At 43.1% G+C, this 26955-nt stretch overlaps 1 protein-coding gene and 1 pseudogene across 1 annotated transcript in view; both read left to right on the top strand.

Annotated features, from left to right (window-relative positions):
- The window catches only part of Muc16 (mucin 16, cell surface associated), a 200071-nt gene that overhangs the window by 71294 nt on the left and 101822 nt on the right, over positions 1-26955 (top strand). The window contains exons 22-39 of the mRNA XM_059267231.1: positions 1093-1217; positions 1426-1493; positions 2527-2699; positions 2803-2838; positions 5072-5196; positions 5427-5494; positions 6366-6538; positions 6652-6687; positions 7370-7426; positions 10245-10366; positions 10504-10571; positions 11588-11760; positions 11858-11893; positions 12064-12120; positions 24266-24390; positions 24587-24654; positions 25255-25427; positions 25537-25572. Of these exons, the coding sequence (XP_059123214.1) occupies positions 1093-1217; positions 1426-1493; positions 2527-2699; positions 2803-2838; positions 5072-5196; positions 5427-5494; positions 6366-6538; positions 6652-6687; positions 7370-7426; positions 10245-10366; positions 10504-10571; positions 11588-11760; positions 11858-11893; positions 12064-12120; positions 24266-24390; positions 24587-24654; positions 25255-25427; positions 25537-25572 (1719 nt within the window). The remainder of the gene's footprint in view (positions 1-1092; positions 1218-1425; positions 1494-2526; positions 2700-2802; positions 2839-5071; positions 5197-5426; positions 5495-6365; positions 6539-6651; positions 6688-7369; positions 7427-10244; positions 10367-10503; positions 10572-11587; positions 11761-11857; positions 11894-12063; positions 12121-24265; positions 24391-24586; positions 24655-25254; positions 25428-25536; positions 25573-26955) is intronic.
- LOC131914583 (zinc finger protein DPF3-like) lies at positions 13625-15053 on the top strand (annotated as a pseudogene).

Below are 26955 nucleotides of genomic sequence, written 5' to 3'. Positions count from 1 at the left end.
CTGGCTTGACCCAGGCCATGTAATTTGGAGACTGTATAAGTATTTAATTTCCCCTTGGCTCAAATTTTACATCTTTAAAACAAGCTTCCCAATATCATCTTCCACCAAATCAATGGCTCTGATTTAAGAAAAGCATGTAAAATGTAGTATAACCCCAATATAACACATACATTTCTTCAAATAATTTTTCTCCTGTGTGCATGTGCATACTCATATGGGCATAGGTTGGCTTGCATGTGTGTGCACATGCCTATGGATGCTGAAAGCCATCCTTAGGTATTGTTCCACAGGTGCCTTCCACAGTTTGTTTTCTGAGACAAGACATCTCAATGCGCTGGAACTCACCAAGTATGAGAAGCTGGCTGGCTAATGAACCCCAGAAATTCACCTGTTCCTACCTCCCCAACACTGGGATTATAAGTGTATACCACCACGCCTGGCTTTTTGTAGATGGGTTCCAGAATCGAGTCCTGATCCTCATTCCTGACTTTAGTGACTAAGCCATCTCCCTAGTCCACTCTCTGCCTTTAAGAATATTTTTTAAATTAATTTTCACTTGTTGTGTGTGCACACAGACATGTGTGTGCATAAAAGATAGCATGGGTGTTGAGATCAGAGGAAAACCTATGGAAACTGGCTTTTTATTTCTACTGTGTGGGTCTTGGGTATCAAACCCAGGTCATCAAGCAAGTGTTTTGGCTGAGTCATCTCACAGACTCTTAAACCCTCTACTTTTATAGAAGGAGAGAAAGAGAGAGAGAGACAGAGACGACAGAGACAGAGACAGAGACAGAAACAGACAGAGAATATATACATGAGTTGCAGAAAAACAAATTGGGTTAAATGAAAACTCAGAAAATAAAGATGCATGTTAGAATTTTGTCAACGCAGGATCTGGTGTGTTTAGTGTATGCACCATGGTGTACTAAACCCCACAGAGAAATTCTGCTCATGCTTGATACATGACAGGAGATGCTGGACACACTCTCTTCCCTTGGGAAGCTGGGATCCAGCCTCTAGTGCTGGAAGATACCCACGTTAACAGAGGAAGCAGCAGCTCAGTATGTCTTTCTCCCACCCCCCCCACTGTAGTGCCGGTCTCTCCTCTGGTGCCTTTCACCATCAACTTCACCATCACTAACCTCAAGTATGAGGACGGCATGCGTCACCCTGGGTCCTGGAAGTTCAATGCCACTGAGAGAATCCTACAGAGACTGGTAAGAGCTCTGTTCAGTACATGTGGAATTTCCCACATATGTAAGCCATGCCTATGAATTAGACCACACTCTGCAAGAAGGCCACACCAACCTCAACCTTGTTCCACAGATTCTAGCTTTGCTCACAGATACTAGCTCCATACATCTCAGAAAACAGTTTGTATTCTCTTAGTTCTTGTATTCACAGCCTTCTCCCCTTTCTCCACAGCTCTGGCCTCTGTTCAATAAGACGAGTATTAGCCTCCTGTATTCTGGCTGCAGACTGATATCGCTCAGGTGAGTCCTAACAAAAAGAAGCTAGAGATCCTGGATGTGTCCCAGACCCAAAGTGTGCTGGGCTTCCTTCCTTTTCTCCTGTCTGTACATTACCGTGTGGAATTTAGGATGCACTGGATCCAACATCCAAGGCGTCCCCTCACCCAACAACTGCCACTTCAGTCCCTCCCCCCCACAGCCTGCAGACCATCCGCAGGTTGATGGCCTTTTCCTGTTCATCCATTCTGAATTCCCACCTCTATCCCCTCATTGAGGAACAAAAGGAACTTTAAATTCTACTCCCAGAATTTCTCTTGAGATACTGTTGTAGTTTCGTTTCTGTCACTGTGATAAAACACCTCAACCAAAAACAACTTAGAGGAGAAATGGTTTATTTTAGCTGAAACTTTGAAGGGATAGTCCATAATTACTTTCAGGGAAGTCCCAGCAGCTGATGACTGAGACAGTCATACCACACCCACAATCAAGAATAGAGAGAACTAAAAAGAGGAATGCTCTCTTGCCTACACTCAGCTTGACTTCTCCACTCTTACACAGTTCAGGATCTGCTGCCTAGGGTATGGTGCTGAGCACAAAGGACTAGGTATTCCCACCTTAATTAGCTTCATTAAAACCAGCTCCCACAGACGTGACCACAGGTCAACCCAGTGGAGATAACCCTTCCCCCCCCCCCCCATTTAAACTCTCTTCCCCGGTGATTCAGGTTGACAGTTAAAGCTAACCAGCACAGATGTTAATGTCTTTTCCCTTTGCTTTAATTCCCAAATCCTTATCGGTCTTAAATATGAACTCTCTATTCTTCACACCATCAGAATAGATTAGTGTCTCACATTTAATAAAAAATCTTTCCTCCATGTCTACTCAGGCTCACAGGCTCCCGGAAGTCAATATACTCAGAGGCTCTAAGCCTGATGCGTCACCTCTATATCAGTCATCCTATCTCCTCCTGGCTCCTTCCTCTCTTGCCCCCATCATCTTAAGAAGCTTTCAGGGCAACCTCTTTATCATCATTCTGCTTATCTACCCTTCTCAGGCCTGAGAAAGACAAAGCAGCTACAGGAGTAGATGCTATCTGTACTCACCATCCAGACCCCACTGGATCTGAGCTGGACAATGAGCAGGTGTACTGGGAATTGAGTGAGCTGACCAATGGTATCAGCCAGCTGGGCCCTTACACCTTAGACCACAACAGCCTTTACATCAATGGTGAGCAGTGGCCATACGTGCTCTATTACACAGCATATATCCTCCCCTCTCAGCCTCTACTTCCTCACCCTACTCCATTCTCACTCTTTTATTATCTCTTTAGGTTATACATACCAGATCCTGTCCACCACATCCATGAGTGAGTATTGCGAGGCTCTGTAAGTATCTCCTATGCTGTAAGTCACAACCCCACGAAATAAAAACAAAAGCCCTACATTTCATTCCTAAAGCCCTCTCCATCTACAGATGCACAGAAACTTATGCTCATTTCCTAAGTCAGGCTAGGCATACAGCTCAGTAAAGTGCTTACATCGGGCCTGGAGTTTGATCTCCCATGTGAAAAGCTGAGTATAGTGGTACACATTTGTAATCCTAGCTCTAGGAGGAGTAACCAGGAGGATCCTTGGAGTTTACTGGTCAGCCAGCCTTATTGAATTGAGGATTCACAAGTCTTACAACCTGGCCTGGACAATGAGCAATGTAATGGGAGCTGAGCAAGCTGACCAATGATATCACCCAGCTAGGCCCTTACACCTTGAGCTTAAAACACTAAGTAGAGGGTGCTTAAGGAAGAACCATACCTGAGGGGCTGGAGAGATGACTCAGCAAATAACAGTGCTAGCTGCTCTTCCAAAGGACCTGGGTTCTATTCTGGATACCCAAAGGATGGCTCACACCCATCTATAACTCCAGTTCTACAGAGTCAGATGCCCTTTTCCAGCCTCCCTGAGCACCAGGCATGCACATGGTGCATAGACATGATGCAGGCAAAACATCCCTACACATAAAATAAAGTAATTTATAAAAAAGAATGACACCAGATGTTGTCCCCTGGCCTCCATATACACCTGCACATCTGCACATTATTTATAGGAAGAAGTCTCAGGCATGTGCCCTCCCCTCTGGTATCTTGAAAATGAAAGGATTTTCACTCTAAACACCAGGTATTTTTTAATCCTCAGCTTCTATGGTGACCACCATTTCTGGCAGAATGACAACCCCTGTCTCCAGTCCCACAGGTAGGAATTTTCTCTCTGAAGATACTCCTATAATTGCAGCAGGCAAAAGGAGGGATGGAGCATGTAGCACATCTCAATTCCCTGAGAATTCCTTAAATATTAGACCCAATAGGCCAAGACATTTTCTAAAATATATTTGTGAAACCTGTAGGCAGTCTGTAGTCTTAAATCCTTTCCTAGCCCTTTGAAGAGGTCAAACCAGCAGGGCTACTAGGTGAGAACTGAAGTTGTTCTGTGTCAAAAACCTCTGTGTCAAAAACCAACTCAGGGGCACAGGAGTAGCTCAGTAAAGCATTTGATTTGCAACCAGAACCTGAATTAGATTCCTCAAACCCATGTAAAATTGCCAGATGTGGTAGGAAGCACTTGAAGTTTCAGTACATGGTGGCAGAGATAGGCAGATCCCTGGGCCTCACTGGACAGCTGGTAAGCTCCAGGCCAATGAGGTCTCTATCCCAAAGGAAGTAGATGTTCCTGAGGGTGGTACCCAAGGTCATTCCTCTGGCCTTCACACATGCACACAAATATGAACATGCACTGTCATATATATACACATTCACATTAAGAAAAAAATCAGATCTAATTGAATAGCACAGCCTCACATAGGCTGAGTGCATAGGAGTCATAGACTGCAATATATGTCCTATATTAACATTCGGTCCTACCACTTACAGACTGTGGCTTGGAAGCAAGCCCTTCATAATTTGCTGGGGGTTTTCCATTTGTATTCCATTCCATGCTACTTGCATTGCATTATAATACTTTGTTCAGTGCAAGCAATCAGTCTAGTATAAGCAAAGAACTTCAAACTTGATCTGCTACACATGGACAGTGGGTAAGATGACTTAGGGAGCAAAGGCATTTGCTGCCAGATGGACTGATTTTTATTCCTGGGACCTACACGGTGAAAGGAGAGAACCAGTTCCTGAGAGTTTTCCTCTGGTCTTCACATCCATGCTTTGGCATGCACACACACAGTCATCGCTAAACAAGCAAAAAAAAAAAAAATTCTGGCACAGTCTCTATTGAAGAATTGTTTTAAATTAATAAGTATGTAAACTTCAGAAAAGACTTGGCCTTAAAAAGGAACTTCAGGAAAGGAAGCAACCTATAGAGATTTTGCCGACTGGAGAGACAGATATATTTTCTTTCTGCTTCACAGTGAAGTCACCCACACACATCAATCCTTTGTAATTTAGTTGAAGTTGGGGTGAGGTCTCGTTTCCAAGGAAACTGTGTTTCCTAGAGGAAGATTCTCCTCAGTGCAAGACTATGCACACAGCTGATTCCCCAAGCTCAAGTTCAGAGAAAAATAATAGCTTAGTGTCTGTCTTTCTCCTGCCCCCTCTGCAGCAGCAGGCCCTGTCCTGGTACATTTTACTATCAACTTCACCATAATTAACTTGGCATTTGAGGAGGACATGAGTCGCCCTGGATCCAGAAAGTTCAATATCACTGAGAGAACCCTGCAGAGCCTGGTGAGAATTCTGTTCACTACGCCTAGCACCGCGCACAGGTATAAGCCATGCCTACCTGTCACACAAGCCCCTGGAAGAAGAATCTACCCCTGACCCCAAAGATAAATCTTCCAAGAAGACCTGGCCTATCTCAGCCTGACCCCAAGGATGAAATGTCTCAATACCTTGCCAGCCTGACTGCTGCCTCACTTCTACCTGCTCATCTCTCCTCACTCCTCTTTCTTCCACAGCTGAGGCCCTTGTTCCAAAAATCCAGTGTTGGTTCCCTGTATTCTGGCTGCATACTGACCTCACTCAGGTGGGTTTGGGGGATATGGAAATGGGGTGGCAGACCTAAAAGTGTACTGAGTTTCCTTCTGTTGTCCTTCTGGGTAGCTTCTGCTCAGGTGAAGTGAGGAAGACCTAACACAAGGTATCTTCCAATCCTACCACCTCCCCGCCACTATCTCCACATCTAGTAGACTATTGTTACAATTTTAACTATTCCTGATTATCCTGTTAGAATTCTCAATGCTGTTTTCTGCCTTTGGAATAAAAGGATGTGGCCTTACACATTCCAATTCTGTACTCTGACTGTTGTGAAAACAAAAATTGCCCTTTTTCACTTGCTGTCATTTCTAAATCCAGTTCTCATTTGTCTTAGATATGTGAGCGCCTCAGATACCGGAACATGAGAGTGGACATTTGAGTCTTGTGTTTGATAAAAATTCATGGCTCCATGACTTCTCATTGTCTCAGTCTAGTAGAAATCAATACGCTAAGAATCTGACTCTGGCTTCTGGTCTTTTCCAATCTTCTTTTTTTCCTTTTTAAACATTGTTTATTTGTTTGAAATGCATGTATAAGCATGTGTGTGCATTTGTGCATGTGTACGTGTGTGTGTGTGTGTGTGTGTGTGTGTGTGTGTGTGTGTGTGTGTGTATGAACACACAGTACTATGGTGTTCATGTGGGAATCAGAGTATAATTTATTGGCACCACCATGTGGGCCCCAGGGATGGAATCCAAGTTGTCAGGACTGGTGGCAAATTCTTCCACCTGTTGATCCATCACTCTGGGCCTCTATCAACCTTTTCATTTACTCTGGCTACTCCTTACCCTACCCTAGCATTTCAGGATACCTTCTTAGGGAATCTATTTATTGTGCATTGTCTCTCCTGTCCTTCCCAGATCTGAAAATGATGGTGCAGGCACAGGAGTGGATGCTGTCTGCACTTACCATCCTGACCCCACTGGCCTGGCACTGAACAGAAAGACAATGTATTGGGAGCTCAGCAGGCTGACCTATGGTGTCAGCAGACTGGGTCCTTACACTCTGGACAAGAGCAGTCTCTATGTCGATGGTGAGCAGTGGCCACCTTCACTTTGCTTTAATGAAGAGCCCACATTCTCCTCTCTTTTACTTCCACATCACCATTTCCCTTCATTTTCACTCTTTCTTTCATTTTCTTTGCAGGTTACACACATCAAATCCTGTTTACCACCACCAGGAGTGAGTATTCTCAGTTTTTATAAATTTCTACTACACCTGTGACTCTCAGGTCTTTGGAATGAAAGCAGTCAAAAGTCCAATCTCCATTTCTCAAACTGAAGTGAGACTTCCTGGAGAGACATGACACACAAACATTTACTCATCCCAGAGAGGGAACTGATTGTAAACCAAAGTAGCAATTACACTACCATTCAACTTGGGTAACCAGTGAGTTTATTAGGGTTACTCACAAGAGCAAGGGATGACTCAAAGGCAGCTTCGTTGTCAGTCACCCCCCTAGCACTGGTGAAAACTCACAGAAGCTGCATTTGTGAAGCTCTCTACTTGGCTTGCAGACAGTTCACCGGGTCAGAGAGTCTCTTCCAGGCACCTCAGATGGTCAGAGGCTTCTCCCTTAAACATTTTCCCTCTTCTATAACCTTGGGCTCAAAGAATCTCCTAGCTTTAGCTTACCAGACTTGTGAGGTTTGTTTATTTTTCTGTCTCGTGAGCCTCCCCTCTACTTTTTGGAATGCATATTTCAATTCAAAGGAAATCACTAAATGACACACGTTTCCCTCATCTCTAGCCTGGAATGGACAGAGACTTAAACACAAAGTTAACCCCAACATCTGCGTTCTCTCCCTGATGTCTCCAAGCTAAAGGGTTTCTACTTTAATCATCTGAGAATTTACCTCCACAGCTTCTATGATGACCACTGCTTCTATGGAAATGACTGCCAACTCTCCCAGCCCTACAGGTAAGAATTCTCCTCTCTGAAGATGTTTTCAGTGGTTCTAGAATCTTTAGAGTCTGGAGAAGGAGTGGAGGAAATGACATGTTCCAGAGGATCCTAAGGTTGACTCTTGATGACTCTCACAGGTTCTTCCCAGGCCACAAAGAATCTTTTTAATCCTATCTATTCTCTGATACTCAGAATCTCTTGTAATTGTTTCTCATGCTTATTGGTGGCCATGGACTTCTAAATCCTTCCCCATCCCTTAGAAGGATACATAGGAGCAGGACTGTTGGCTGAGACTAGATATCTAGTGTACAGTCACTAGTGTGCTATCAAGTATCTCAACAAAGTTATTATTCTGGATAATTCATCATGAATATATATATATATGTGTGTGTATATGTATATATATGTATATATGTATATATGTGTGTGTGTATATGTATATATGTATATATATATATATATATATATATATATATATCCCTTAATATAAATGTGTATCAGGTCCTTTACAATGTGTAAAAGCTATAGTCATATACTTATAAAGAAAATTTGATTTGTCCAAAATTGATGAACCATGGCAAATTATTCCTCTACTTTCAGGATTATGCTTTCCATTTATTTCCAACTCATCTGTAATGTTTTTATTGTGAGAACTACAAAAAGTATCAAGCCTGTAATAGTTCAGTGGGTAAAGACTGCAAATACGAGTTCAATCCCTAAGACCTACATGGTAGAAGGAGAAAACCAATTTCCCAGGTTGCCCTTTGACCTCCATATGCACATGCTCATAAAGATGTGCATACATCCTCCCTAACACAGAATTTTTAAAACCTAAAAAGTTAAAGTTGGAAAAAATATCAAAAATATCTCAAAACAGGGCAAGGAAAACCCATCTGTCACCCTTTGGAATTTAATCTCTGTTAGCAGCTTCTCCTAATTTAATCTAGTATGCAGAGAGCTATATCATATGGTGACGTAAGTACTCCCCGAAATTTCACTGCTATGCTAAATTATCATGATTCAAAATCAAAAGGCTTGGCTACAGATACAGCTTAACTGGTAAAGTGCTGGCCTAACATTCATGAAACCCTAGGTGTGACCCCCCAGCATCACTTAAACTGTGCTGGTTGATGCCTGTAATTACAGTACTTAGAAGATGGGGCCAGGATGGTGTTTGTCATTCTTTACTACATAGCTAGCTAGAGACTGGCATAGGCAATATGAGAACTTGTCAGAAAGAATTATAAGATTTATATTAAAAATTGGTGTTGAGGGCTGGAGAGATGGCTCAGCGGTTAAGAGCACTGGCTGTTCATCCAAAGGTCCTGAGTTCAATTCCCAGCAACCACATGGTGGCTCACAACCATCTATAATGAGATCTGATGCCCTCTTCTAGCCTGCAGGCAAAACATGCAGGCAGAATACTGTATGCGTAATAAATAAATAAATTTTGAAAAAAATTGGTGTTGAAGTGTAGTGCTTGAAAAATGTTAATTATATAAAGGTAATCAGAATCTAACACAATAACATAAGCTCACATGTTAAATGAATAAGCAATATATGAACACTACAGTAATATGTCCTATATTCAAGTTGGATTCTGTGATCTGGGCAATTTACTTAATTTCTCATTGGCTCAGAATTTTTTATTCACATTGACTGGTTGCTTGTTTAGTGTGTGTGTATGTGTGTGTGTGTGTGTGTGTGTGTGTGTGTGTGTGTGTGAGTGTGTGTGTGTGTGTGACTGTGCACAAGTGGAAGTCAGAAAACAACTGGAGTCTGTTCAGTCCTTCCACCACATGGGTTTCAGGGATATAACTTCAGTCATCAGGCGTGGCAGAGCAGCTTAGCCCACTGAGCCATTTTTGCCAGTCCTCATTGCCTCAGTGTTTGAATTTGTGAAATGAACATCATAATAGCCACTTGGTTCACAGTAGCAACTCCATTGTGTGTAAGCTCATTAAACAGGACCTCTCACACAAATGACCAACATATGTTTCTTAAGAATAAGAATCAAAATAATAATAAGGGCTGGTGTGATATGTGAGTTCTAAAGTGCTTTTTTTTTTTTTTTGCAAGCTTGAGGATCAGAATTCAATTCCCCAGAACCCATGTATGCTAGAGAGAGAGAAGAGGAAGAAAAGAGAGACAGAGAAAGAGGAAGAGAGAGGGGGGAAGGGAAGGAAGAAAAGGGAAGAAAAACGGAAGTGACGTGGTGTCGTGTACTTATAATCCTAGCTTGTGGGAGATAGAGCCTTGTGGATCACTGGAACTCTGGACAGCCAGTCAAGCTTACCTGATGAGTACCTGGCCAATGAGAGACCTTGTCTCAAAAAGAGCAAGATGGACAGTCCTTGAAGGAAAACAATCTATGCTGTACTCTGTCATCTATACATGTGCACTCCCGCATGCACAGGCTGCCAAACACATGTATACAAGCACACACATGTGCACATATACTCAATTACAGATACATCTAAACATACACACACGTAATCAATAAATAAGTAGATGTCAAGAACACATTTTGTTTAAACAAAAATTCCAAAAGGAGAGTATTTATGTGACTTTCATTCTCCTGAGAGTCAGATATAATTCCTTTCTGGTTAATAGCATATTTACCAGTCTAGAGTAATCCTATTCATCCTTAGTAACTATGAGGTGAAGCTGATATTTGAGTCTTCTCTATGAGGAAACTGTCCACTTTTGAAGAAACCCCTTCTGAGTGATAGAAGATGCACATTGGTGATGTCCCAACTCAAGTTCGGAGAAAGAAAATAAGATAATGTTCAGACACTGTGTTTCTCACATCTCTTCTCTCCTCCTGCAGTAGTAAATCCCCTTCCAGTGCCTTTTACCATCAACTTCACTGTCATTAATCTGGAGTATGTGGAGGACATGGGTCACTCAGGATCCAGGAAGTTCAATGCCACTGAGAGAATCCTGCAGAGACTGGTGAGCTACCCACTCCAGTATATAAAGGTCAACCCACAGATGAAAGCTGCACTCACCAAACTATGTCATGATCAGGAAGAAGTCCCTAACCCCTAAATCATCAGCATAGTTCTCATGCCTCTCTCCTCTCTCCACAGCTCAGGGCACTGTTCGGTAAAACCAGTGTTGGCCCACTGTACTCTGGATGCAGACTGACATTGCTCAGGTGAGACCTTATAACAACAGGCTAGGAGAGATAGTTCAGTCAATAAAGTGCTTCCTGACCAAGCATGGGGACCTAAGTTTGATCCCCAACACCCACCTAAAAAGCTAGTCATGATAGCATGTGCTTATAAACCCAGCACTGGAGAAGTAGATACTGGAGGGTCCCTGGGATTAGTTGGCCAGTCAACCTAGCCAAATCAGTGAGACCTAGGTCTGAGAGAGAGAGAGACAGAGACAGAGACAGAGAGATAACAATCTAAAAAACACAAGATGGATGGCTCCCAAGGAAGAGTAAACACACAAGTTATTCTCTAACCTCCATGTGCATACATAAGCATGAACACACACACATATACACCATCATGCTCCCCCAACAACAGATTTTATAAACACACACACACACACACACACACACACACACACACACACACACACACACCACATACACACCACAAGGATGGTGGACCAGTCATACTTCAGGTATTTCTAAGCCAGTTTATTCAGCTTTCCTCCTGTCTTTATGTTCTCAACTTTGGGGAATTTAGGACACATAACCTCAAGTGCCACATTACTTCCTGTTCCTAACATTTGTCCTCAGCTATCCCCATAGCCTGCAAACCCCACCACCACCACAGGATCCTAATATTCAGCTATTCTTAATTCTTTCCTTTATCTCTGACTTTGGAATAAAGGAGGCGTTTTTAAGTTCAGTGCATAGGACTTCTCTTAGGATAATTGTCTGCTCCCAATTCCAGTTTTCATCTACTGTAAATATGAGCCCCTCTAGGCACTGTGACATGAGGATGTAGTTTGAGTCTTGCATTACATTTAACAGTTTCACTCCATGTCTGCTCATGGCCATAAAAAGTCAGTATATTCAGAGAGTGTAAGCCTGTTTTTTCAGCAATATACCAGGTGATTCATTTCTTCTGGCCCTTTCCAGTCTTATACCAGACACTTCTGGATCCCTCCCTAGGAAATCCATTTAATGTCAATCCCCTTGCCTGCCCTTCCCAGGTCTGAGAACAATGGAACAGCCACGGGAGTAGATGCCATCTGCACCTACCACCCCCAAACCTCTAATCAATGGCTGGATAGAGAGCATCTGTACTGGGAGCTGAAAAGATTGAATGATGGCATCATGCAGCTAGGACCCTACACCCTGGACCAGAACAGTCTCTCTGTCAATGGTGAGCTATATTTCCGAGTCGTACTCCTCTACTTACTCCCACATCACTGCTTTCTCAATTCCTCCTCATTTTCACTCATTTTTCATTATCTATGTAGGTTATACACAGCACATTCTGGCCACCACCCACAAAAGTAAGTATCTTGAGTCTCCATTATTCTTTAGTAAGCCCATGAGTGTGAATCCCTCCCCCATGCTTGTAATTCACCTTCATTTAGCTATGAATGGGGAAAGTGTCACTTCCTTGTATCTCCTAATGCATGGGGTCTCCAGTCAAAACACTTGAATTATTTTTACTTTTCAGCATCAGTAATGGCCACTGTTTCTGAAGAAATGCCAAACATTCCCTCCACTCCCACAGGTATGAATTCCCCTCTGTTTAGATTCTCCCAGTCATTTAAAAGATCAGCAGAGGTCTGGGGCAGATGAAAAACCCCAGAGGACCCCAAATGGATCCCACAGCATCTTCCCAGGTCACCGAGGAATCTGCCATACACTTCTCTAGCACCCTTCATCCTAAAACATCCCCATAGTACCTGCTTCTGAATCTTACTGGCCCTTAAATTCTGTATCACCCAACCTCCCTGACAACAGTACATCCCATCAGGGCTATTTGCTGAGGGTATTTATTTAGTCTATAATAACTGACGTGTGGAGAACCAGCACATTAAACAATCAAATCTCTAGTTTAACAACTAATCAGTGAGTTTGTTTCAATAACTACTTTTGGCACTAAAGACATAGCTTAGGTGCCAAAATGCTTGTCTAGCATGCACAAAATTCTGAGCTCCAACCAGCATCACACAAACTGAGCACTGAAGTTCTTGCTTGTAACTTGGGAGGCGGAGGCTTAAGGACCTGAAGTTTAAGGTCATCGTTGGCCACATAGAGAGTTTGAGGTTAGCTTGGGCTACACAAGAGCTAGGGGAAAAAAGAAGAAAAAAAACTTCTCTTGTTGAATAGACTAAATAGATAAGAGGTTATTCTTCTTGCTAAATTTATCAGTATCCCCCAGTGTAACTGTGTATCAACTTCCTGACTACAAAAGTATAATCATATCTTATTAGCAGAATTTTAAATGTTTGATTTGTCTAAAATCTATGAACCAGTCATTTCTGGATTTCCTGAATTTCTTCCCCAACTATTCTACAATATTTTCTTTGTGAAAATACCAAAGATACCAGAAACACCTTTACATAGAACAAGACAATCCATCTGCTCACCACTGGGATTTGGTGCTTATAAACCACTATGCTTTGATTCTAGCAGTGTGAACTGTACAATCGGGTGACACAAACGTTTGTATAAGTTACTTTCCTCATTGCTGTGACAAAATACTCAACAAGAAACTTCTTTAAGGAGGACGGGTTTGTTCTGGTTTTCCGTTGAAAGGGCATAATCTGCCGTAGCAGAGAAGGCAGAGAAGTGGAAGTAGGAGACTGACTGACCTCATTGCATCCAAAGTCAGGGATTAGAAAGGAAGTAGAGCTGAGCTCACTTCTTTCAGCAAGGCTCCACCTCCTAAAAGTTGCACAACCTTCCCAACCAGTGCCTCCAGCTGTGCACCAAGAATTCCAACACATGAGACTGTAGGAGACATTTTTCCTTCAAACCACAGCAAGACTCCTAAAAACTAGACTGCTATGATACATTGTCATGTATTCAAACTGAGGGTTTGTATTGAAAATGCCATTGAGAATCAACACTCAAAACGTTGTCAAAGCTCCCCTAACAACTACCACCATGCAGGCCCCGCTTACCTGGTGACCAGCCGTGCCGATTGGCCTGCAGGCTGGTATCCCGTGCTCTGATTGGCCTGCCACTTCCCTGAGCGAACCTTTAAAACCCTGTTACATTGTAGCAAAATGGCGACTGTCATTCACAACCCCCTGAAAGCTCTTGGGGACCAGTTCTACAAGGCAGCCATTGAGCACTGCCAGAGCCAAAACTCACGACTGTGTGCAGAGCGGAGCGTGTGTCTGCCATTCCTGGACTCGCAGACTTGGGTAGCCCAGAACAACTGCTACATCTGGATGGAAAAGAGGCACCGAGGCCCAGGCCTTGGTCCAGGCCAGCTGTACACGTACCCCTGCCGGCTGCTGGCGCAAGAAGCGACGATTGCATCCACCAGAGGACCCAAAGCTTCGACTCCTGCAAATAAAACCTGAAGTAGAGCTGTCCCTGAAGAAAGATGGCTTTAAGCGAACGGAAACACATGAAATATGAACCAATGGCTGAGGGGTCACCAACTGGATCAGGCCCTCTGAGTGGGTGAGACAGTTGATTGGCTTGATCTGTTTGGGAGGCATCCAGGCAGTGGGACCGGGTCCTGTGCTTATTGCATGGGTTGGCTGTTTGAAACCTGGGGCTTATACAGGGTCGCTTGGCTCAGCCTGGGAGGAGGGGACTGGACCTACCTGGACTGAGTCTACCAGGTTGATCTCAGTCTGTGGGGAAGGCTTTGCCCTGGAGGAGGTGCGAATGGGGGGCGGGCTGGGGGGAAGGTGAGGGGGGCGGGAGGGGGGAGAACAAGGGAATCTGTGGCTGATATGTAGAACTAAACTGTATTGCAAAATAAAAATTTAAAAAAAAAAAAAGAAGTGAACACACACACACACACACACACACACACACACACACACACACACAAAGATGGCTTTACCTCTGAGAGCACCACATTGGAAGCCTTGCTTCGTGGTGAGGGTGTGGAGAAGAAGGTGGATGCCAGAGAGGAGGAAAGCATCCAGGAAATACAGAGGGTTTTGGAAAACGATGAAAATGTAGAAGAAGGGAATGAAGAGGAGGATTTGGAAGAGGACATTCCCAAGCGCAAGAACAGGACCAGAGGACGGTCTCATGGCTTTGCAGGTGGCAGGAGAAGACATGATGCTGCTTCTCAGGAAGACCATGATAAACCCTACATCTGTGACATCTGTGGCAAAACACTACAAGAATCGACCGGGACTCAGCTACCACTATGCTCACACTCATCTGGCCAGCGAGGACGGGGATGAAGCCCAAGACCAGGACACTTGGTCACCGCCCACCCACAGAAATGACAACCACAGACCCCAGAAAGTACCAGATGGGACAGTCATTCCCAATAACTACTGTGACTTCTGCTTGGGGGGCTCCAACATGAACAAGAAGAGTGGGGGGCCTGAAGAGCTGGTGTCCTGTGTAGACTGTGGACGCTCTGCTCATTTGGGAGGAGAAGGCAGGAAGGAGAAGGAGAAGGAGAAGGAAGGCAGCACGTACCACAGAGGACTTACTCGGTTACACATCAGAAAGTGACACCTCAACTTTCTACGGCTTTGATGAGGATGATTTGGAAGAGCCTCGCTCCTGTCGAGGACACTGCAGTGACCGGGGTTCACCCACAGCAGATAAAAAGGGGCAGCTGCTGAGCCCATGGGACAGACTCTCTGGCCAACTAGCCACCCCCTCTGATTCTGGTCAGAAGATGACTTGGGCTTTTCTCATTATCCTTGCTTTTTTCTCCTACCTTCCACGGGTCCCTTCCCCTCCTAGCATCCTTCTATTCTGGGTACAACAGAAGCACAAACTACTGAAAACAAATCAGCAGAAGAGCAGAATAAGAGTCCTCCAGGGAGAGATGGCACCATGGTGGGCTATTTATTTTCCCTAGAAATAGGAAGTTAGGTGGATTTTTTTTCTGCTGGGGGAGGGCATCTTTTTGATGTGAGCAGAGTTGATTTCCCCAGTTTTCAAGAGAAGAGGAACATGAGGTTTGGAAACAAAGAACAAATAACATTGATAATTATTATTTATATATGCTAGCCATTATTAGATTCAGATGAAGGGAGAGAGAGAGAGAGAGAGAGAGAGAGAGAGAGAGAGAGAGAGAGAGAGAGAATGGATGAATCAAAGAAATGGAAGAAATATCCTGTTCAGAGGCAAGCCATGGGGTGTGTGTGTGTGGAGAATTTCCTCAATGCGAGTTGGTGGCTCTGCAGAGCAGACCTCTCCATGACCTTTACATCTTTCTCTCTGCTTGTGAGAAAATGGCAGCCATCCCAGAGAAGCCTGGGGCCACTTACATTTGGCCTCCCTCCAGCTCTGGCCCTGAACAGCAGTGGCCGCTTCCCTTGGCTCCTCTCTCCTTTCCTTGTTGCTGGGTTTCCCTCACCTTCATTTTGGCAAAGATGAGCGTTCATCTGAACACAGGAATGGAATGTCAGCAAGTCACAGGCTCGGCCCTGGCAGAGCCACTGAGGTGATGCTCCTGGAAGGAAGAGCGATACTACACAACATATCTCCCTCCCTTCGCCCCTGCATAAAAACATGTAGCCACCCACTGGATATGATGCCTTCCGTATTTCTTCTACTTTTTATAGTGCCTGCTAGGCACTTCGTTTTATCTTTCCAATAGCATTTCCTGTAATAAACCAAAGCAACACTTAGTCCGAGGCCTCAGGGATAAGGAAGACTGTCCACCTCATTGGCAGTCCCTGTTAACAGCTGGGAGGCCCTGCTCAAACAGGACTGCTCAAACAGTGACCCAGGAACTGTGCATCCTTCAAGCAAGCCATTCCTGAAGAAGATGAAGAGAATCCAGATGACTTTCCTCCCCTGCCTCTCCTTCTCTCATCCAGCCCTTCCTGAGCATGAATTTCAGCTAATGCCAGAACCTGCTGGGATTGGATGGAAAAGCCTCCAGCATCTTTCAGCTCAGCTCAGCCAAGTTTCAGAAACGGCTCAAGTTTGTGCAATAAGATTTTCATTTTTTCCTTTTAAAATTCTTCGTTGCCTCTGCTTGAAATTTCTGTGAGAAAATACCCAGCTCAGAGTGGAATTTGCTCGCAATAGAAACAACAACATAAACTGACAAAAGACCAAAAGAAAAGTGAACTATTTTATTTATTTCAATATTTAAAAGAAAAAAAGTGCTGACACTGCACAGAATTTTTGTTGAAAGTACCTTCTACTCCAAAAGTTTAGAAAAAACAATTTTGTGAAGACCTGAAATCAAAAGAGTACTTACTGTAAAATAAAGGCATTGATTTGACTCTAAGGAAAAGTACCCCACATTTTAAATAAGGTAATAAAGATCAACTCTGCTCTCTCAGGCTTTTAAGAAAGCTACGTGTATGTGCTTTAGGTTTTTTCTGTTGTTGTTGTTATTGTTAATTTCTGCTAGTTGGATGTGGTAAATGAGGAGTAGTCAGTTTGTCCAAACTCCACCGGAAAGTATTGTTGATATTAAGAAATTATGTGTTAGGCTTTGACTAAAATAAATTAGCCCCAAGCCAGCAGGTGTTCGTTCTCTACCCTCCCTCACCTCAGATGAGCCCCACTGATCTGAATGTAAAGCTACAGCCTGTCCATCTTGTCTCATGAGGCCTGCTCTAGGAAGGGATTCTACCCGCTGATTGAATGTATTGCTGCAAAGTTTAGCAGATCTAAACTGAAATGATTTTGTTTAGAACAGTTCAATGAAGAGAAACAGAAGAGCCAATAGTTAGCAGAGGATGAGGTGACATTAGCTCAGTCCACTGACAGTTCCTCAAAGGAGTTGGCCAGGGAAGCCCTACTGAGTGGACTGGGGGGGGGGGGGGGGGGACTGAGAGCCTAGAGTGCCTCTGAAGACCAGGGAGTTGGCTGGAGGATAGGAACCTGAAACTCAGTCATTTGTGGGGAGAAGTAGGAAGGCGAGTGTTCCATGTGTGTCCTTTATGACTGTTACGGCCAATGAAATGAAATTCGACATTGTATGTTTGACCTAGCCCAGGAAGTCAGCTGACTGTCTGCACCCCTGGGTTCTACCTCTTGGCTTCCACCCAGCTTGTCTTTTACATGTCCAGAGCAGAGTCATGGATGACACTCATGCAATTTAAGGCTGGACATTCTTGTAAGCAAAGGTACTTGAGCCACAGTATTACTGAAAAGTCCCCAGCCTGAGAATAAAGCTCACCTGCCATTGAAAGGGAAGGATAGGCAGGCAGACTTTCCCTTAGACACTTCAGGCTTCCCACTCAAGAGAAGGGAGATGTCATCAAGAGTGTGTTTCTATCATTTTCTGATAGAAAATGTCCCGTGTCAAAAACGTTAATTATAGTAATGATCTGTTCTCCAACCCACACTCACAAATTATGATACATGTAGAATTTTGACAAAGCTTTGCATAATGTAGGTTTTTGTGAAGTCTGTGTAAGTTTCTCTTAAATGAAAGACTGTTTCCAATGATCAAAAATAAATAAATAAATAAATAAATAAATAAATAAATAAATAAATAAATAAAAGAAATGTTGTCAAAATATAGAAAAATGGAGCAGGAGGGATGACTCAGCAGTTCAGAGGACTGCTTTTCCAGAGGACCCACATTTGTGTTTAATGCCAGTTGCAGATGATCAGTTGCCCTCTCTGGCCTCAACAGGCACCTGTACATATATGGCACACATTCAGATACACACATAAATACATAGAAATAATAAAACGTTATTTAAAAACTCTCACATATTATGTGAATAATAAATTAATGCTAGAATAAATAACATGACTATTATTTATGTTCAGATCTGCATCTTAGTAGTTATATGAACTGAGACAAATTATTCAGCTTCCCATTGGCTCAGTCTTTACATCTGTGAAAAGGGAATCAATCACATTAGCATCTCCTAATCCTATTAAGTAAATTGAGACACTCTCCAAAGGACAAATGTCATATTTTTCTATTATTTGTATTTGCTAGACTTCATGTAGTCACATAAAATTGTGAATATATATATATTTATAATGTATATATAATATATTGTATATATAATATTTTTAAAATTTCATTTAAACAAATAACATGTTCATCCAAAGTGATAAGCCCTTTTAAGTCACAAAAATCCAGAATGTGTGTTTCCTCAAAGAATTTCCTTATTTGTATATGTGTGTGTTTGCACATGTACACATGTATGTATGTATGTATGGCATGGCATGTGTGGAGATTAGAGCACAACTTTAGGGAGTTGATTTTTCTTTTTTTTTCTTTTTTTATTTTATAATTTAATTTAATTTTACATATCAGCCATGGATTCCCTTGTTAACCCCCCTCCCGCCCCCCCTTCACCTTCCCCCCAGCCCACCCCCCATTCCCATCTCCGCCAGGGCAAAGACTCCCCTGGGGATTCAGCTCAACCTGGTAGATTCAGTCCAGGCAAGTCCAGTCCCCTCCTCCCAGGCTGAGCCAAGTGTCCCTGTATAAGCCCAAGGTTCCAAACAGCCAGCTCATGCACTGAGGACAGGTCCAGGTCCCACTGCCTGGGGGCCTCCCAAACAGATCAAGCTAATCAACTGCCTCACTTATCCAGAGGGCCTGATCCTCAGCTATTGGTTCATAGTTCATGTGTTTCCATTAGTTTGGCTATTTGTCTGTATGCTTTTTCCAATCTTGGTCTCAACAATTTTCGCTCATACAAACCCTCCTCTTTCTCGCCAATTGGACTTCTGGAGCTCTACTTGGGGCCTGGTCATGGATCTCTGCATCCGGTTCCATCAGTCATTGGATGAGGTTTCTAGCACGACAATTAGGGTGTTTGGCCATCCTATCACCAGAGTAGGTCAGTTCAGGCTTTCTCTTGACCATTGCCAGTAGTCTGTTGTGGAGGTATCTTTGTGGATTTCTGTGGACCTCTCTAGCACTTTGCTTCTTCCTATTCTCATGTGGTCTTCATTTATCATGGTCTCTTATTCCTTGTTCTCCCTCTCTGTTGTTGATCCAGCTGGGATCTCCCGCTCCCCCAAGCTCTCTTTCCCTTGATCCTTGCCCTTCATTACCCCCACTCATGTCCAGGCTGTTCATGTAGATCTCATCCATTTCTCTGTCATTGGGTGATCCCTGTGTCTTCCTTGGGGTCTTGTTTTCTAGGTAGTGTCCCTGGAGTTGTGAGTAGCAATCTAGTCATCTTTGTTTTACATCTAGTATCCTCCTATGAGTGAGTACATACCATGTTTGTCTTTCTGAGTCTGGGTTACCTCACTCAGGATGATTTTTTCTAAATCCATCCATTTGTCTGCAAACCTCATGATGTCATTGTTTTTCTCTGCTGAGTAGTATTCCATTGTGTATATGTACCACATTTTCTTTATCCATTCTTCAGTTGTAGGGCATCTAGGTTGTTTCCAGATTCTGGCTATTAAAAACAATGCTGCTATGAACATAGCTGAGCAAGTGCCCTTGTGGTATGATTGAGCATTCCTTGGGTATATGCCCAAGAGTTGTATAGCTGAGTCTTGGGGGAGATTGATTTCCAATTTTCTAAGAAAGCGGCATATTGATTTCCAAAGTGGTTGTACAAGCTTGCATTCCCACCACCAGTGGAGGAATGTTCCCCTTGCTTCACATTCTCTCCAGCATAAGCTGTCCTTCAGTATTTTTGATCGTAGCCATACTGACAGGTGTAAGGTGGTATCTGAGAGTTGTTTTGATTTGCATTTCCCTGATGATTAGGGATGTTTAGCAATTCCTTAAATGTCTTTCAGCCATTTGACTTTCCTCTGTTGTGAATTCCAGGGATCAAACTCAGGTCGTCAGACTTGGGAGTAAGTACCTTTATGCAGCACGAATTGTTACAAGGTCTTATTAATAAAATCAAACCCGGAGCCAGGTATTGGGGTTAAAGTTGGAAGATCAGAGAAGCAGAACACGCCACAGCTAGCCTCACCTTGCCAATTCCTCAGCTGATCCTGTTTCCTCAGACTAGAAGTCTCTGAGTCCTTATCCAAATGGATCTCAGCTGAACTGCTGCTCAAAAGCCTAAAAGCCTAAAAGCTTAACCAGGCCCTAGATCCTGGTCCTCATGCCTTACATACCTTTCTGCTTCCTACCATCACTTCCTGGGATTAAAGGCATGAGTCACCATGCCTGGCTGTTTCCAGTGTGGCTTTGAACTCACAGAGATCCAGACAGATCTCTGCCTTTGGAATGCTAGGATTAAATGTATGTATGTCACCATTTTCTGGCCTCTATATCTAGTGGCTGTTCTGTTCTCTGACCCCAGATAAGTTTATTAGGTTGCACAATATATTAGGGAACATAATATCACCACACTTTTACCCACTGAACATCTCACTGTATGTGTGGCTATTCGTGTGTGTGCAGGTGCACGTGCAGGTTATGAGTGCGTGCATCAATCATGGGTGTCTCTCTGGATGGCTCTCTACCTTATTTCTATGTGTATGGTGTTTTATTGCATGCAGTAACCTGAGAGAACAGAAGAGGGCATCAGATACCCTAGAATTAGAGTTAGAGATGGTTGTAAGCTGCAATGTGGGTTCTGGGAATAGAACTTGGGAGCTCTGAAAGAACCACCAATACTCTTAACTACTGAGCCATCTCTCCAGCTCTTTCAAAGATTTTAAGATAAGTTCTCACACCATATATAAAGTTCACAATTCAATTCGGCTGGCTAGCCTTTGGGCTCCAGGGATCCACCTGTCTCTGCCCCTTTAAAATGTGGTTATAGACCCACACAACAGTACTTGCCTTTTTTTTTTTCTTCTTCTTTAACATGGGTACTAGAAATCTGAACTTAAACTTTCATGCTTTTGCAGCAGTTACGTTACTGATTGAACTCTCATTTATAAATTTCTTCTTAGTCCTCTCAGAGGTAGAAACTAGTGGACTTATTAGCTAAGAATTGGTTTATATGAGCCGGGCAGTGGTGGTGCACGCCTTTAATCCCAGCACTCAGGAGGCAGAGCCAGGTGGATCTTTGTGAATTTGAGGCCAGCCTGGTCTACAGAGCGAGATCCAGGAAAGGCACAAAGCTACACAGAGAAACCCTGTCTCAAAAAAAGCCAAAAAAAAGAAGAAGAAGAAGAAGAAGAAGAAGAAGAAGAAGAAGAAGAAGAAGAAGAAGAAGAAGAAGAAGAAGAATAATTCAGTTAAGAACAGCTACAGCTACTTAATTTCCACAACTAACCAACTGGCCAGAAGGTTGTGTTAAATAGTTTTCTTCAGTTGATTGAAGAGATGAAACTGGAGGTCACTTGCAAATACACGTATGTCTCTCTACTTGATCATCAATAAGGAAAGCATACATTCCTCTCTGTAGAATTTATGGGAATGAATGTTCAATTGCCAAGATCTAGAAACCACGGGTCATTTTATCCTGCATGATGATTCTGTGTGATCCTGTCCACTCACTCTCTACTTTTTATTATGACAACTGTCAGCATGAACTGAATTGGATCTGTTTGCAACTAAGTTGCAATGAACATTGGCATTTTATTTTTAATTTATTTTTTATTAAGAAATTTTTTATTCATTTTACATACCAACAACAGATCCTCCTCTCCTCCTGCTCTTCCAGCTTTCCCTCCCCAACCCACCCCCATTCCTTCCTCAGACAAGGTAAAGTCTCCCATGGGGAGTCAGCAGAGCCTGGTACATTCAGTTGAGGCAGGTCCAAGCCCATCCACCTGCAACAAGGCTGTGCAAGGTGTCACACCTTAGGCACTAGGCTCCAAAAAGCCTGTTCATGCACCAGGGATGGATCCTGATTCTACTGCCTGGGGGCCCCTTTAGCAGATCAAGCTACACAACTGTCTTGCTTATGCAAAGAGCCTAATTCAGTCCCATGGAGGCTCTACAGCTATTCATCTAAAGTTCATGAGTTCCCACTAGTTTGGTTTGGTTGTCTCTGTAGGTTTCCCCATCATGATCTTGATGTCCCTTACTCATAGAATCCCTCTTTCCTCTCTTCAATTGGACTCCTGGAGCTCAGCCTGGGGCTTGGCTGTGGATCTCTGCATCTGCTTCCATTGGCATTTTATTTTTTTGTTTTTTTATTTGACTCACACACCTTGTGGCTGGGCCATCAAGGTATAAGAACTCCTAAAAAATGTCTTGCTGTGAAAAAAAAAATCACATTGGGACTGGAATGATAGGTCAGTCGTTAAAGTGCATGAGCATCCAAGTTCAGCTCTGTAGTACCCATTTATTGCAGCACCGTGCTAGCAAAGCCAGGAAAATGTTCAAGGCCTGCTGGACAGTTAGTCTAGGCAAATCAGTGAGCTCCATGCTCAGTGAGGGACCTTTTCTCAGAAAGAAAAAAAAGTGATGGAAGAAGACACTAGGCATGCTCTCTGGTCCCCAAATATACATGTACACAAACATATGTAGCCTACATGAACACATACATACAAAAAAAGAAAAATTATCCTATACTGACTATTGTAGGATTATATAATTAAACCTTGAAGTGTCAGTGAGATAAAATAATTAGATTCTAATAGAAGAACTCAGGAGCACAGGTATTAAATGACTGGAAATTATAGAATTGCTACAGTTATGTGGCCTGGGTTCTGCCAGTTAAAGATTGTGTGGCTGGAGACACATTGTCTAATGTCTCAGTTCTTAAATTAAAAGTAAGTGTTTGCATCTGAAAGAAAGGATGTAGATTATTTTTCAGAAGCCTTCATCCTATTCTCCCCCATGGCTGGAGTAACACAACTTCCCACTGACAGTGTACAAGCAGTCCACATCCTCACGCCATTTTCTGTTTGTTTTCTTGGTGACCAACATTCTGAGAAGGATGAAATGGAACCTTGATGGAACCTTTTCACATTTTTCTGGCTGTTTTTATTGGTGCTGATATATGACCCTGTGTACCCTCAAGACCCCAGGTCAATATAACACAGAGAAACATGCATGTCGGTGTTTATTTCAGCATTTTTTTTGTTTTGTTTTGTTTTTCGAGACAGAGTTTCTTTGTATAGCTTTAGAGCCTGTCCTGGAACTCGCTCTGTAGACCAGGCTGGTCTTGAACTCACAGAGATCCACCTGCCTCTGCCTCTCGAGTGCTGGGATTAAAGGCGTGCACCACCACCACTGCCCAATTGCAGCACTTTTTATAAGAAAAAGTTTTGGAACCAGCCTTGATGTCTACCTACAAGGGAATGGTGAAGAAAACGTGCTGCATATGCACACAGGAACATTTTAGCAATAAAGACCAGATTATTTCAATTATAGGAAAATGGATGTAACTGGCCATACATTGTGAATTGTTAGTCTCAGAAAAACAAGCATCATGTTTTCTCTCATTTGTGGTTCTTAGATTACATACATGTTTATATATAATTGTGCATGACTAGATGACAAGAAAGTGCAAGTGTTACTGTCTTAGGGAACGGATGTAATGGGAGAGGGAGGAGCAGAAGAGAAGGAAGTGACCTGTGTGAGGAAAGGATATGCTTCAAGCACATAGGCTTGCACGAAAATGACCTTATAAAACCCAGCATAGTAAAAGAAAAAAGAAAAGGAAAAAGTAGATTTACATTATAAAAACTCAGAAGCCAAGGGTGACTACAGGCTTGCTAGCTACCTGCAGGGAGAGATGTACTTGCATTCTGCTTCATGGTCAAGTTACCTCTGTATAGCAATCCTGCTTATCCTCCCCCCAGTGGTTAAACATGCACATAGCTGTTGCCCCATGCTGAAGTCTAGAGAGAAACAAATAGCCTGAGCACGTGTCTTTCTTCCATTCCCTCTGCAGCAGCAGGCCCTGTCCAGTTGCTTTTCAGCATCAACTTCACCATCATTAACCTGGAGTTTGAGGAGGACATGAGTCACCCTGGATCCAGGAAGTTCAATATCACTGAGAGAACCCTGCAGAGCCTGGTGAGGATCCTGCTCACTGAATCCAGCGCCCCCTACTGGCCATGCCATGCCATGCCATACCCCTGGAAGAAGCCACTGCCCACCTCATCCTGACTACACATATCCAAATCCAACATCCGATGCATTTGTGCATCTCACTCCTGTCCTGTCTCTATCCCTCATTCCTCATCATCATCCCTCTCCTCTTTCTCCACAGCTCAGGCCCTTGTTCAAAAAAATCAGTGTTGGTCCATTATATTCTGGCTGCAGACTGACCTTGCTCAGGTGAGTCCTTAGAATAGCAAGCTAGAGTTGCTTAAAGTGCTCTCAGTCCAAAGATTGTGTTCAGATTTCTCCCTGCATTTCTTCTGAATGTCTTATGCACAGGTGAATTCAGGAGGTACCATATCTAGTACCAAAATCTCTCCTGATCCTACTACTTCTCCCACAATCCTTAAACAAATCGGAACCTCCTTCTGCTCATCCATTTTGAATTTTCTCCTGCCCCCCCCCATTTAGGAATAAATGAACATTTCATATGAAGTTTAAAGTTGGTCCACATGATTTCTCTTAAGACAAATATGCCCTTTCTGCTCACTAATTTTGAACTTTGGTGACTCAATTATTATTCTTCAAATGTCTCATTTATGACCTCTCCTTTTCCCATAACACACACTTGCTTATTTGATTGTTACAATTGATAAAAATTCTGGACTCACTGTCTGCTCAGAGTTACATGTTACTGGAGGTCAACATGATAGAAAATCTACAACTGACTTTGTAAGTCTCTATTAGATAGAGACCCTTCATGTGCTGTTCCAGGTATCCTAGGATCCCTCCTTAGGCAATTAATTTATCATCATCCTCTTCACCTATCCTTCCCAGGTCTGAGAACAATGGAGCAGCAACAGGGGTGGATGCCACCTGTACCTACCACCTAGACTCTGCTGACCACAGGCTGGAAAATGAGCAGATATACGGGGAGCTCAGCAGTCTGACCAAGGGTGTCACCGAACTGGGCCCATACATCCTGGACCAGCACAGTCTCTATGTCAATGGTGAGCAGCAGCCACCTGTGTTTGCTACATTGCAGAGCCCATACCCTCCCTTCCTAGGCCTTCTTTCCCTCAATTCTACTACATTTTAAAACTCCTGTTATCTATGTAGGTTACACCCACCAGATCCTGACTACCACCCCTGGAAGTGAGTATTCTAAGTTTCCTTAATTTTCTACCACATCTATCACTATACCCAGCCCTTTGAAATGAAAGAAAGCAATAGTTTGTTGTCTTCATTTCACTTTTCACCCAACCACCAGCCTGTGATGTGTGTCACTTAAAACCCTAGCAGAACTCAGACTGGGATACCCATCCTGGTGTCTCTATATAGATTATGTCTCTACTCCAAATGGATGTCATTTTCCCCACAGTGTCCATGGTGAACATTGTTTCTTCAAGTATGCCAGCTCCCATCTCCAACCTCACAGGTAAAATTATCTCCGAAAATGCTTCCAGTCAATTCTGTAGTCAGGATAAAGGGTGGAGTAGTATGTCTAAGAGGATCCTAAGGTTGACCCTTGATGAATGACAGAGGGTCCTCAAAGGTCTGAGAATTCTCAGAATACTATTTCCCATCCTATCATCCAGCCTCCAAAGCTGTTCTCTGATGTTTGTTTCTTAATGTAGGTGTCTACTGACTTCTAAATCTTTGTCAAGCTCTTAAAAGAATATTAGCCAGCAGAACAGTTAGTCAAGAACAAATTTGTGCAGGAAGCAATGTATAAAAACACCAACTCATGATTTTATTAGCCCCCTAATTTGACCCACTTGACCAAATGACCAAGAAGTCTATGTGAGTGTGTGTGTGTGTGTGTGTGTGTGTGTGTGTGTGTGTGTGCATGCATACATGCTTGTGTGTGCTTACACTTGTGGATGCCAGAGGTGAATCTCTGCTTTTTTCTTCAGGTGTCATCTTGGAAATATAGAGCTGAAGGGTGGTTCAATAAGTAAAATATTTCTCACTTAAGCATGAGGACCAGAGTTTGGGTTCCCAGAACCCACATGAAATCTGGGTGAGCATAGCAGCTTGCCTGTAATCCCAAATTATAATAGGCAAAGACAGGGAATCTCTGAATAAACTGGATAGCCAGACTAGCAGAAAGGACAAGCTCTGGGTTCTCTCTGAAAGATCTTGCCTCAATATATAATATACACTATGATTGGAGAAGACATCTGACATCAACCTTGGCTCTCATACATGTGTACATGTACCTGCACACACATGCCTCACATGTATGCAAATGCACATACAGATATGCACACCACACACACATATGTATGCCAAAACAGATAAATTTTATGGCTCTATAAGCCTTTTCTTCTTATCGGAGCTCTCTGACTGAAGGCCTTACTCTGGGCTGACAATTGATCCTGCTTGGAGAAATTAACCCTGTCCCCTAGTCATCCAAGGTCTCATTCTCTAATGCACATGCCCCAATGAGCAAACGTGGTAGTGGTGCATGGATAAAGCTATGTACAGCTCCTATGTTGTGGCATGAAGGGAATCAACAGAAAAAGAAGATAATTA

This window comes from Peromyscus eremicus, chromosome 7 (genome assembly GCF_949786415.1).
Source record: "Peromyscus eremicus chromosome 7, PerEre_H2_v1, whole genome shotgun sequence".
Classification (NCBI taxonomy): domain Eukaryota; kingdom Metazoa; phylum Chordata; class Mammalia; order Rodentia; family Cricetidae; genus Peromyscus; species Peromyscus eremicus.
The sequence above is the reverse complement of the archived record's forward strand: the minus strand, read 5'-3'. Positions and strand labels throughout refer to the sequence as shown.